Genomic DNA, 13,276 nt, shown 5'->3' with positions numbered 1-13,276 from the left:
CCTTCTCAGTTGGTAGAGCATGGAAAACTAGAAAGTCCTTGGCTAGTGTAAGCATTACCTAGGAACAACTAAAACATCAGTGCGTTATCAACTTTGTTCCCATCCTAAATCCAAAACACAGCACTGCACCAGCTACTGGGAAGGAGATTAACTCTATCCCTGCCGAAACCAGGACATGAAGTCATCCCTAACTACCTCTATCACTTCTTTGCTTTTATTCTTTGTTGATTTGTATGGATATGTATGTAAAGTATGTCCAGTTACAGTGATAGTTTTAACTGCCAATGGCTGGCTCAAGGAATGAATTTGTGTCACCTCTTAGTGACAGCATTAGTTCCCTTTTTGTATGAGTGTCTATAACATCACAAAGGCATTTTTTTTAAGTTCCGGTTTATTGTTTTTACTAATAATGCACAGTGTTCTTAATAATACATTTTCCAAACAGAAAGGTTTGAGAGTTTTTTGAAGTGTGCTTAATTTAACTGGTGTTTTAATTTAAGCAGTGTTTTGGAGAAGAAACAATTTCTTAATTGATAAATACAGTTTGAAGGGTGAAATGAACTTAATTGATGTGAGAGGAAATAGAAGAATAGCTTCACTTTAATGGAAATCTTGCGAGTTGTTTTAGGAGCTTTTTGGATTACTTCTTATTGTATAGCTGAATCTGACAGGTGAATTGTAACCACCAGAAAATCTGGTCTGGGAGCTTGTTGCTTCATCGCTATTGCCGGTGTGTTTAGTTTTCACTCTAGCATACCATTTTTTCCCTGATGTGGTTTTTCCTTGTTCCAAATCTGAACTTTATTAAAATCTTGAGGCCAGATATCGTGAACCAGTCCTTGGAAAATATATGTGGATTGAATTTCTGATAGATTGATAAGAAAACTGACATCTTTACCTTCGGTTATAAAACTTTCCTTTTGTTTATGAAGTTTTTCTTCAGTAGCTATAACTACAAGTAACTGGCGTGCTTGCTACTTAGATTAATGATCCCAAGACTTTGTAACCTGCATTTTTTAAACAGACAACAAATGTTTTGAGTACATGAATGTAAAAAGTTCAGTTCTCATCTAGTATTAGGCCAACGAGAGGTGATAAATATTGTCTTGCCCCGACAGCGAATACAGTAGCTCCCAACTATCTGCCATAAGTCTGGAACCTCAAATGTCTGGAATCTCAAACGTTTGTTTTTCACACCTTAAAAATGTTGATTTTACTGTTCATTTAGTCTGTACGTATACCATAAATCCAGTGCCTCCTGGAAGTGTTGGGCTTGCTGTGCATGTGCCAGTCATGTACAGTGTGCAGTGCTTGTACACTCAGTCTGGTATTTCCCTGCTTTAGCTTATTTCTGTTCAGGAAGTCCTAAATAGAAATAGAGCATCCCTGTGATGGAGTTCAACACATGGCACATCTGCCAAATAGATAAAGTCTGACTGGCCTGAGCAGTTCACTTCTACTCCTTCGGTAGGCTGTGTGTTTAAAATGGGTCCTTCTGTTATATAAGCTGGTCCCTTTCTGTTTCATGTTACCCTTTACTGAGAATATCCTTTCTTTGTTCTTCCTCTTCTTCCTGCTGGAAAAGGGAATGGGGAGGAACAGTCTTGCTCTTAGAGACCATATTAGCTGGCAGACTTGACTTGTCCTTCTAGAAGAATCCTGTTGCTGCAGATGGTCTTTCTAACTCTTCTTGATCTGCTGGGCTCTAAACATGTTACTTACCATCCTGCTGCATCAAAAAAGCTTCTCTTTAGTTAATACTGGTCCATTGATGACACTGTTCTTTGACCCTCTACCTGCCTGCAAACCATCATCAGTGTTATCTTTTACATAATCTGCAGGGTAGGATTAGGATGTTGAGAGCTGGAAGTATATACCAGTGTCCCAGTTTAAAGAATTAGTACACCAAAGGTACCTGTAAAGTGTTGGAAAGAAAATGTCAAGAGAGTGTCTATGCTTAAAGCATAGCTGTTCCTTAAAGGAGCCCTGAAGATTCCACTTGTTGTCCATGGTTCAGATGACAAGCTGTTCCATTTTCATGGCTTCATGGCTGAGGACACTATGTTCTTGAGCTGTGGTCATGGAAGGAAGTCTCAATTCCAAAAGACACTGTTTCCTTTTCTGTGCCCCCGGCTCATCACTGGGGGCATTTAGATTCAGATCTCTTTCTGACCCAAGGATTTCTTAACCCTAAATTAGGAAGGAGTCCTGTCTTTCCTCCAACAACCAGACCACTTAGTGGAAATTGGAAATTTTTAGGAAACATTTCTTTACCGAGAGGGTGGTCAAACACTGAACAGGCTTCCTAGAGAGGTAGTTGATGCCCCACGCCCGTCAGTGTTTGAGGCATTTGGACGATGCCCTTAATAACACGCTGTAACTTTTGGTCAGCCCTGGAGTGGTCAGGCAGTTGGACTAGATGATCATTGTAGGTCCCTTCCAACTGGAACTGTTCTGTTCTAAATGTGTACATTCCTTGGGCTGGGCCTGATGTGATTATTACCCTGTGGAGAACAATGTCAGTTAAAAACTGCTCTGGTGCTCAGTTAAACAGCAAACAATTGTTTAATCCACCGTAAGGCAAAAATGGCCTTTTTGCTGTCCAAGCAATGTTTGCATTCAAAATTAATTGTATGTGAATTGATATGCTTTATTCTGTTGGATAGCTGTACGAACAAGGTGCATACACCTCACTAGTCTTGTCTGATTACAATTGTACTCAGTCTTGGTTATTTGGAGAGTGATACTTGAAGCTTGTATTTAAGAGTTAAGTTGATGTTCAAGATGACAAACCATCTCTAAGTAAATTTGGTTGGACTAGTTTCCATAGTGCTTCCATTCAAGAGCAAACTTAAGGTTTGATCTGGGCACAGATTGCAGTGACAACATAAACCTGTGAATAGGTGAAATCAACCAGTAATTTCATAAGATTAACCCAAGTTCCTCCATTATACTTAGATTCCCAGAAATTACTGATTTGATGGGAAAAGGTACTTAAGCGGTGCTCTGTAAGACACTGATATGAGAGAATTACTTCAGAACTAGGTCATGAATGGAATTTTCTTCCCCCTCTGTGGAGAGAGGGATGTGTAGCAAGCTGACCAAGCCGTATAATGGTAATGAAGTGTGTGACAGGGAAAACTTGCATTTATTCCTCTGAGTGGCTTAAACACGGACTTGATGATTAGGTGATTTATGCATTGATGTGCTGCTTATCTCACAGGTGAGGCAAAGTTTTGCCTGGAGCACTGTCCGGTTCCCCCTTTCTAGATGTGGCCTTTATATTAGCTGTGTATTTGTCCTTTTTGTTCAGCTATAGTGATGAACAAATTCACCGTATTATGTGAAGAACATGTTATAGCAGGATTTTTAATCTACATTACCTTCCAGTGAATTCCTATGGTAGGTTTGCCAAACCTCTTCATTGTCTGGTTATGCTGAAGTTCTATGATTATTTCCACCCACCCTGTTCCTTATGTTTTGTGGTTCCCAAACTGAAGGGTGCCTTCTTCATTTGAGGCGGGTGAAATATATTCAGTTATACCAGTGCTGCTGCCTTCTCAGACTTACCTGGATTGAATACGCTGGAAGGCAGTAGAAAAACGGAGTCTTCTGATGCCCTGGAAAATGAGTGTTGTGAGGTAGAGGATCTTGTATAGTCTTGCCCATCTGGGGTTGGGTTTAACATAGCTCCCCCACCATTACTCTGTGTGCATCAGGAGTTTTCGTGCTCTGTGGAGTCTGCCTCTTTTGGGTTCCTGTTGGGCAGCGTCCCTTGTCTGTACCGCCAGGGCTTGTAGTCATATAGGAATCTTTGTTGGTGTCTGTCTCATGCCAAGCTGCCCAAGTTTCTAGGCTTCAGGGAGGAGGATGGAAAGGGCAGATTTGGTGCAGGACTTAAGTGACAGTGGAGGAAGCATGGTTAGGGTGGGAAGTTTGAAGGATTCCCATGCAGGAGAAAGGTAATAGAGTAAGGTCTGTCTTGGTTGTATAACCCACATTCTAATTTACTATAATTGTTCTTTTTTGGATTTGCCAGTTTCATCCCCCTGAGCAATCAGTTGCTATATAAAGTTGTTTGCACATGGAAAATAAACAAAATGCAAGTTAACTGGTTTTTTTAACTGCTAAAATTTGAAAACATAGAGGCCCCTTCACACTTAAGAGACGTGTCACATATCTAAGATACAGTAAATGACAGTTGTCATGCTGTTGCGTTGAGGAAAGAGGTCCAAAGAGCCATGTTCTTATATCTCTTCTTAATTTCTTGCCAGATTGCATCACATCTATAATCTCACTGTTAGCAATGTGTACTACAATTCTCTTGCTGTAATGTAACTTTATTTGCGTAACACTATAACATATTGTAACAGTATATTTAGTTTAACTTTCACTCATATCTGAGGGTCCAGGGTTCATGTCCCTGTTCGGGCGCCAGGAAATGGCTTCAAGTTGCGCCAGGGGAGGTTTAGATTGGATGTGAGGAAAAATTTCTTTACTGAAAGAGTGGTTAAACACTGGAAGAGGCTGCCCAGGGAAGTGGTTGAGTCACCATCCCTGGAAGTATTTAAAAGACGGGTAGATGAGGCGCTTAGGGACATGGTTTAGTGGGCATGGTGGTGTTGGGTTGACGGTTGGACTCGGTGATCTTGGAGGTCTCTTCCAACCTTAATGATTCTATGATTCTATGATTCATATCAAATATCTTAGAACAGGATTCAGAGCAAGTATTTGTTTATGGAGTAAAATGTATTTTAAACTTGATGCAGTGCATGCTTTACTACCTCGCTATACAAATCACATATTTTTCTTGTCAAAAAATAAATTACTCTTTTCACAGTATCTCTTTCAGTTGTAAATGCATACCTGTCACAGCATCTTGCTTTATATTTGCAGTGAAAGCATTAATGTTTTTTCCTTCGTTCTGAAAACTTAATAATACATGCAGTAAAACAAATATCTTTTAGCATTCTGTAGGTAATTATGTGAACTGTGGCTTTAGGGTATACCTGGAGATAATCAGGCTGTGGCTGAACCCCCTCAAGCAGCAAGCACTGGTGCCTCTCAGTCTTCAGCAGTTGCAGCAGCAGTAGCAACTATACCTACGACTGCTAGTTCATTAGGAGGTAAGAAAGGATATATTTGAGAGGATGTGATAAACACATGCACTTGAGCATTCTCTGCTTCAGTGAATTTTAAGTTCCTGGTGCTTGTGAACTGATCAAAGTGAATTGGGTAAGAGCTGTAACAGGGAAATTCCAAGTATGGTACTTGCTTGGAGCAAATGGCTTGTTGTATGTGGATATATCTGGAATAAAGCATGAAGTTTCTAAAAATGCTGTGAACTTGCACAATTCCTTTGGTTCAGTATTCTGGATTTAAATGTAAGACCACCAACGTGGAGGGGGTTGTGTTTTCTCTCACTAACTCTGGCTTCCTCCTTCTGTGGCTAACTATGCACTGTTGGCTGTGACTATACTAATGCATTTACCGCTTGGAAGTTGGAATATCAAGGGAGAAACCTGCAATAAAGCCATGAGGTGTAGTACCTGAGAGACCTATCCATGACCTAGGACTCCTTACGCAGCAGTGCAGTGCATGGACAGAATGGTTGATGCCTGCTGAAGAGAACTTTGTCTTAAAGGGAAATATATACATGAAAGGAGCATAACCAAGGAGTAGGAAAGATCTGTCTTAGGCTGTGGCAGAGATGGTGTTCAAGATGTAAGCCTTGATAGGGGCCAGAGTGTTAAACATACAGGTAGCTGCGACAGGCACACGTGACATCATCCGTAAAGAAAGAATGGGGGGAATGGGATATTTCAGAGCACTTTAGACACTGCTGCGTTCAAGGCAGTACCTAACAGTATAGGATACATATTCTTATCTTACATGTATTCTAAAATTTCTTTACTGAAAGAGTGGTTAAACATTGGAACAGGCTGCCCAGGGAAGTGGTTGAGTCACCATCCCTGGAAGTATTTAAAAGACGGGTAGATGAGGCGCTTAGGGACATGGTTTAGTGGGCATGGTGGTGTTGGGTTGACGGTTGGACTCGATGATCTTAGAGGTCTTTTCCAACCTTAATGATTCTATGATTCTATATAGGAAGGCAAAACTCACTTGAGGACAGAACTGACCTATTGCAGGAGGTAGAGAACTCTGTTGTAGGCATAGAGACAAGACAGTAGGCTGGGTAAGGTGCCTCTGAATAAGGTTGCTCAGAGATGAGACAAAGAGAAAAGTGCTGGAGATCAAGGACAGAAGGCTGTTGCATCTTAAGAGAAGGCTGGGTGAAAAGAAAATGCATTGTTTAACCTTAGTATAAAGAATTCTTGCTTAAAGCTATAGTAAGTTAGTGTGAGGAAGCAAACTCTTCTGTTCTTCAGTGAGGAGTGTGTTGTCCACTTTCATGTCCTGCTTCTATCTACAGTTATAGTGTAGGTATGTATTTTATTAAGAATCCTGGTAGCTTTTTAAAAAACATGTTCTCATTGATTTTTCAGGACATCCGCTTGAGTTTTTACGAAATCAGCCTCAGTTCCAGCAGATGAGACAAATTATTCAGCAAAATCCTTCTCTGTTACCGGCATTGCTACAGCAGATTGGACGGGAAAATCCTCAACTACTGCAGGTGAATCTTAGGACAATAAAATAATGTTGCTAATTTTGATTGAGCTTTACAAGAAAGGGATATGTTGATGTTAACTGGGATAGTGTGTTAATAGCAGTTACAACATTCTATTGTTGGCTTTTCAGCAGTTGTTGTACAGAACATATTTTCTATGACATTAGAAATGAGTCTTAGTCTCTTTATAGGACATGCAAAGGGCATCAGGAAGAGGGAAGGGTCAGTGCAATTGAACTGAAACATGAAATTGCATTTCTTACGGTTAGATTTAATCATTTTTCTCTATGCACTTTGTACACATTCTTTTGACTACTTAATTCACTGGAAATAAATATTCTTACTTGCCTGTTGGCAGGCTTAAACATGCTTTATTTCAATATGTTTATTTATTTTATTCTCCCATGTATCACAGCAAATAAGCCAACACCAGGAACATTTTATTCATATGTTGAATGAGCCAGTTCTAGAGTCCCGCCAAGGTTTAAGTGGCAGTGATGATGGTGCCAGCACTGGAGGAGTAGCAGAAGCTGGAAATGGTCATATGAACTACATTCAAGTAACACCTCAAGAAAAAGAAGCTATAGAAAGGGTGAGCCTTTCTTCTTTGAAATGTTGCTTGGCTGTTGCTGTAGGGTGCTGACTCTGGTGCATGCTTAATACATGCCTTAACTTAAACTTTGTTTGTTTATGCTCAGTAGTTCTGCATAATTTTTGATATTTTATATTTCATGTTTCATAGCTGTTGTAGTCTTGTTTCAAATCACATTCTTCTTGCTTTATACCAATTGAGTCTAAAATCTCTTGAATCTGTCTTACTGAGAAGATGCAGAGCCTTTTAAGTGATCAGAGGCCATCTGTAATAATTGATGATTGAACGGGTTTCCCTCAGGAATGGGAACTCAGGCAGTAATTCCTCTTGCAAAAGCCTCGGACGGTACTGTAGTCCTAGAGTGTGCTGTGATAGGTTTCCAGGTACAAAGGTGTGTCTGCATGAGCACTGTTTGCAAAGTACTTGGATAGTAAGAGCTCTCATAGTTAAGTAGATTAGTTGAAGTCACTACTTAACCCAGTTATTTGTCTATCCATGAGAATTAGTTAATTACAGTTTTCTAAAAATACAGGTAAACGTGCCTATAAAAATATACTTGGGGGCGGTATATTGCATTCATAAATACTGTGTGTAGCACTGACTAAATACAGATTTGCGTAGATGACAATGCCTCTGAGATTTTTCTTAGAACAAATTGCAAATACTTATGTCATACTGTGGTAGTGTTTTTATATATCAAAGACTGTTTTTCAACTGGCAAAGCAAAAGGTTATGTAAGGATCATCAGAAAAGAACAATTTTAATATACGTGTCAATTCTCTAGATCTCAAGGAAATTGACAATTAGTAAAATCAGTCTAATAAAACTGTTTGTCCATGTACTACTTCACAGATCATCCTCTCTAGTCTGCTGCATTTCCTTTTAAAACCATTTTATGCAGTAGAGCATTACCTCTACAACCTGTTCCAAAACCCAACAAAGACCTGTATGCTTCTTCCCCTTTCCATGAAAGACACACCTCAAAATTTAGGTGTCTTAGTGTTACAGCTGACACATTCATGCTGTTTGTAAGCATGAAATTAAATCTAAGAATGATTGATAAGGGATAATAGGACATAGTTTCTTGCCGAGATTTGATCTGCCCTGTATGTAAAATGCCTTGCAGGTGCTGTGAGGATTTTACGAAAATCTCCAAGTGGTTGTATGTACTTGCCTTTGGCTAAAACAAAGATTGGTTTGCTGAATGTCTTTTAAGTGCAGGCTAAACCCATTTCCCTTGGCACAGTAATAAGCTCTTCTCTAGTATTCTCACCCCCTGTTGTCATTGTGTCCCAGACATTAATTAGTTCCTTGACTTCTGAAAAACAGATTGCTTTCAACTTACTTCTCATGGCTGCAGTGTGTAGTCAACTTTTTAAAAAGTGAAAGTCCAGTTGGAACAATTGGAAGTACGGCTTAATGTGATGTGTTGGGCTACTTACTAGTGATCACAGGCTGGGAGCTTTTGTTCCAGGCAACTTTTGTTAAAAATCCTGTTAACTATTAATTGTATAATTAATAGTTTAAAATGGGCATTGTTTGAAGTTTTTTTCTGCATCAGTGCAATGTGCCATTACTTCCTGACATTACGGTGACCCAAGTCTGGTTTAGTGACTTACTGTGGCAGTGAAAGAAAAGTGACGTTTTACAGTGCTTCATTGGACTCACTCAGATTACTTTTTCAAGTGAGAATTCTGTTTACTAAAGACAGAGGCATCACCTTCTTATTCTTTGCTTGCTGCAGGCTGTATTGAGCTAGGCAGCAATGTTTGTTTCAAGAAGGCAGTAATTGCTTAAGTGGCATCTCAAGATACTAGACATACAAAGAAGCTTAATATACAAAATGTACTTTCTAAATGTGTTTCTTTTCTTCAGTTAAAGGCATTAGGATTTCCTGAAGGACTTGTGATACAAGCGTATTTTGCTTGTGAGAAGAATGAAAACTTGGCTGCCAACTTTCTTCTACAGCAGAACTTTGATGAAGATTGAGAGACATTTTTTTATTTCACACCTCACACCAGTGCGTTACACTAACTTTGTTCACTGGATTGTCTGGGATACTTGGGCTTATATTCATAATGCTTGGTGTATGGTATATGGGGATGGGGGGAGAAGGCAATATAGGAAACAAAGCAAAGAAAGCAGCAAGTATGTCTGCTTTAAATTAGCAGATGCAGAAAATCACACAGTGTAAAATAATATACAACCAAAAATCAGCTTCTGCAGATAATTAGCTCCTTCTATAAACTGTAGGTTAACTTTTTCTAGGTTTTCACTCTTACTGTACTAGCTCCAGAAATGTAGTGTAATGCCCTGCTTCATGTTCCTTTCTACTTAGTATTGGTATTGGAAGTAGCATGTGCTACCTAGATTCTACAGTCTGTATTTCATGGCAACACTGGATAGCAGCTTTGTGAAATCTAAACGATCTGAGCAATGTAAACATAAATGCCAGAATATGGGTAGTTATTTTGCTTTTTCAGATGTGGTAAAGTAGTGCAAGAAGCACAGTATTTTGTTTAATGCTGGATTAAAACAATGTTGGCTTTTTTTTTTTCCCAAATGAAAACCCATTTCAGTTAAAAGTCTCTTGATCATTGAGAAACACTACCCCCTCCTTTGCCCCCCTCAAATGATCTGAGAAGCTATATACATACAGGTAAAATTACGATCCTGTTTACATCTTTGCTTTTTGGGAAAAATGATAGATACCTAATTACTGTTCAAGTCAATGTTATGTTGCAGTAAAAGTTTTAAAAGCAATAGATTGCATGTTTGGTTTTGTTATATGCGTTTTTGTAAATTGAATATTCTTTTTCTGCCAGCAAACAAAATGCAAGCTTCATTTTTGTCCACTGCAATGAGACTTTATCAAGCGAAATTTCACCTTCCTACCTTTGTTGAACCAGCTTTTACAATACAGCTGTAAGCATCTGAAGATATTGGCATTCTGTTGCTCTTGAGTAGATTGTAATGACTGAGCTATTTCTGTTCAGTAAGGACTTTTTTGGATTTATTCACTTTATGAGGAAGAGAAGTTCATAACTTGAGATATCAAGCAAACAATGAAGTTATTCCAACCCAAAAAAATCTGCACTCCTGCCTTTCTATTGAAAATAAGCTCTGGTTGTAGAGTTTTGAATCTTACTTCTTGGTACCTACTTGTCATTTATTTTGTTTAGTCATCACAGAATGTAACAATCTTCCTTTTAATGTACATTGACTTTTAGAGATGATTTTTGCCCATCATTGCAATGCTAGCAATGAAAACAAATTCTAATTTAATCTAAAGCTATTATATGCAATGTTTCCTGAACACAGCTTGGGGATGCTTTGAGTTTTTACTGTTGTACTCGAATTACCTGGATTACAAATTTATCTCTACAGTAACCAAGAAAATATTAGTGGTACAGCACTGAGCTGTTGTACCACTAATGATATTAATGATTTAGTGGTACAACTGAAAAATTATTTTCTGCTTAGGTTGTGTATCAGTGAATTAACTACTTAACTACTACTTAAGCTCAAAGTACAAGTCAAGTGTCTTGAGAAAAGAGTGAGAAAGACTGAAACGTTTGTATTTGTATTTTGTTTCTTCATTGGTTGGCCGTAGTCTGTTAAATAATTATCTGCACAAAATAGTGAAATGTATTAAAGCCTTTTACTTTTTCTTTCTATCCTTAGACATCTGTGATGTTTTTCCAGACAGCGTGTATCTTAATTATTCTTTCAAAATATGTGTATAATGTCTAAGTGATCACTAGCACAACCCCAATCTATCAGTAGAAGGTGTGATACCACTAAATAGAAAATAAGTCTTTCATAATGCTTTCATTTTAGAGAAGTTAACGTTAATACCCAAGTCAGCCAGTAGACTTCAGCTAAATAGGATTCTCAGTATATTTATGGACTGGAAGAGGTGGATTTTGATTTAACACTCTGCAGGCAAAAAGGGGCTATTTGTTATCTGTAAAAGGACCAGCTGCCAGGTACTTAAAAAATGCCAAATTGATACAAGGACTTCTTGAATGTACTTCACTACGTAGCTAATACCTAACTAAGACAAAAGCTTTTAGTATGTGGGAGTCTTCTGTACTGATCAAACCGCTATCAGGAATAACCATTCCTTCTCTAGGAGGATGGAGAGTAAAGCAAGAATGTCTGTGGGTGTTTCAGTCTACTCCCTCCAATTTTGATTCTGAAATGTTTACTTATTATAAATGTTTTTGAATTAAAGACTGTTGAGTTTGGTCTTTCTAAAAAAGCTAGTAGCTTTGGACATTTGTAACTTCGTATGTTGAGTGACTGAGGTGTTTATAGCTATAGGTTGAAGCCTTACCTAGTAATTCTGTTCCCATTTTTCAGCAGTGGAATAGTGTTTATATGACTTCTGATGAACAACAGGTGTCTGACCTTACATGCTAGCAAAAACTGTTGTCTGTTCAATAGTGGGATACTTTCCAGGAAGAATCATGTATCTCTTTGTAGTTGCTGCCAAAAGGGAAGAATATATGGAACTCATACGGTGTTGAGAAGGTAAGTGTGACCTGAACAAGCTGCCTAGGTATGCCGTGCCTCGTTTTCTACCAAGTACTACCAGAAATTGTCTGCACAGAGTGCTTTTCAGCTTATATGCTGCAGATCTCTTGGGGATTTGGGGAGCAGTCTCCTCAGGGCTTTGTGAACAGTAGCTAAGAAAATCAAGTATTTCTTCCTAAGTTTTGGTAGTGGAGTCCTTACTTTTGTTGTAAAACTTCTAAGTATCTGCTTAGTGAAAAGCTATTCATGATGCACTTTTAATTGGGATTAAAAAAATTACTCTGAAGTCATATTAATTCTATAGTTGTCTATTCTTATGTTCTCTATACAGCTGCATTTTAATGCTATGGTGCATTAACCTTGTCTGGAATCCTTTTATGAATCTAGCTAAAACCCAAGAGATTGGATTGATGATACGCTTTATTCTTACCACACTAAGAGAACTTTTTAGGAATGTGAGTTAATCACTCATGAATTCAAACTGTGGCTCTGATTTTGAAGTGTCGGATTGAGCTTTACTTCAAGAATACACATGAATGAATGAAACTGGGAGACACAAAGCCAAGTCCTCAAATAATGTAAGCAGATCTGTCACCTGTGGTTTCATTGGCTGTTTCAGTTGGTTTTACAGAGATTTGGAGGCAGGCATGTTAATGTTTAAATTTTTTTGCTGAATTCTTTCAAGGCCAGCTCTGCCTGTGCACAAAACTAACCTAGAGTTTCTGCACTTGAAAATACTATATAATTCAATGGAAACAATAAGGTGGGAGTGAAGAGAGAACATCTTTGTCAGTAACCTTTTTAGTTCTTCTTCCTTGCCTGGTTTGGGATGCCAACAAAGTGTTCAACACAATCTTTTGAAAAACATTATTTTGAAACTTCAGCTTATGGTTATGAAGCCACAAATTATAAAATGTTATGACTTCACCAAACTATCCAGAAAAATAGGCTTATTCCACCTGTGATGAGATGATGTATGGGAATAATTTAATTATTAAATTACCACAAAATACATGACTGATCAGCATTGCTGACGGTTGGAGTTCACGGCTGCAGGCTGTAGCTGATGCTGCTGGCTTCGAATTGTCAAGTGCCAGTGCTGTATTGATATATTTCCTTATAGAATGTACGACCTGCGAGGGAAAAAAGGACATGAACCTTTTTGGTTCTCGCTAGCACTCAACTTCTTTCCTCCTTGCTGATAGTGAGAAATACTTATTGGCTAGGCATGAAAAATAAATATTAATAACACACAGTGTAACTTCAATTCTAATCAAAGCACATTTTGTGAAGACACTAGCATCTGTGGCATTTCCTGTCCAGACTGCAATGAAATAATAAAGACACATGCATATTCTTCAGTAATAGTAGTCTGGAAAAATAGTGGTGGACTCTGAAGATACGTATCCCCACTTCATCCCTTTGCTTTGGCATTTTCCTCAGTGAACTCTTACAAAACAGTATCTGCTATATGCTTTCATTTTGCTGAAAGTCTAGTGCTAAAAATAGTACTTAAG

At 38.4% G+C, this 13,276-nt stretch overlaps 1 protein-coding gene across 1 annotated transcript in view; it reads left to right on the top strand.

The window, feature by feature from the left end:
• Positions 1-10,899, top strand: part of RAD23B (RAD23 homolog B (S. cerevisiae)) — a 33,534-nt gene extending 22,635 nt beyond the window's left edge. The window contains exons 7-10 of the mRNA XM_009325354.1: positions 5,003-5,126; positions 6,507-6,634; positions 7,044-7,220; positions 9,096-10,899. Coding sequence (XP_009323629.1) covers positions 5,003-5,126; positions 6,507-6,634; positions 7,044-7,220; positions 9,096-9,209 — 543 coding nt within the window. The 3' untranslated portion in view covers positions 9,210-10,899. The remainder of the gene's footprint in view (positions 1-5,002; positions 5,127-6,506; positions 6,635-7,043; positions 7,221-9,095) is intronic.
• The last annotated feature ends 2,377 nt before the right edge of the window (positions 10,900-13,276 follow it).

The sequence above is a fragment of the Pygoscelis adeliae genome, unplaced genomic scaffold (genome assembly GCF_000699105.1).
Source record: "Pygoscelis adeliae isolate BGI_AS28 unplaced genomic scaffold, ASM69910v1 Scaffold430, whole genome shotgun sequence".
Taxonomy (NCBI): Eukaryota; Metazoa; Chordata; class Aves; order Sphenisciformes; family Spheniscidae; genus Pygoscelis; species Pygoscelis adeliae.
The sequence above is the reverse complement of the archived record's forward strand: the minus strand, read 5'-3'. Positions and strand labels throughout refer to the sequence as shown.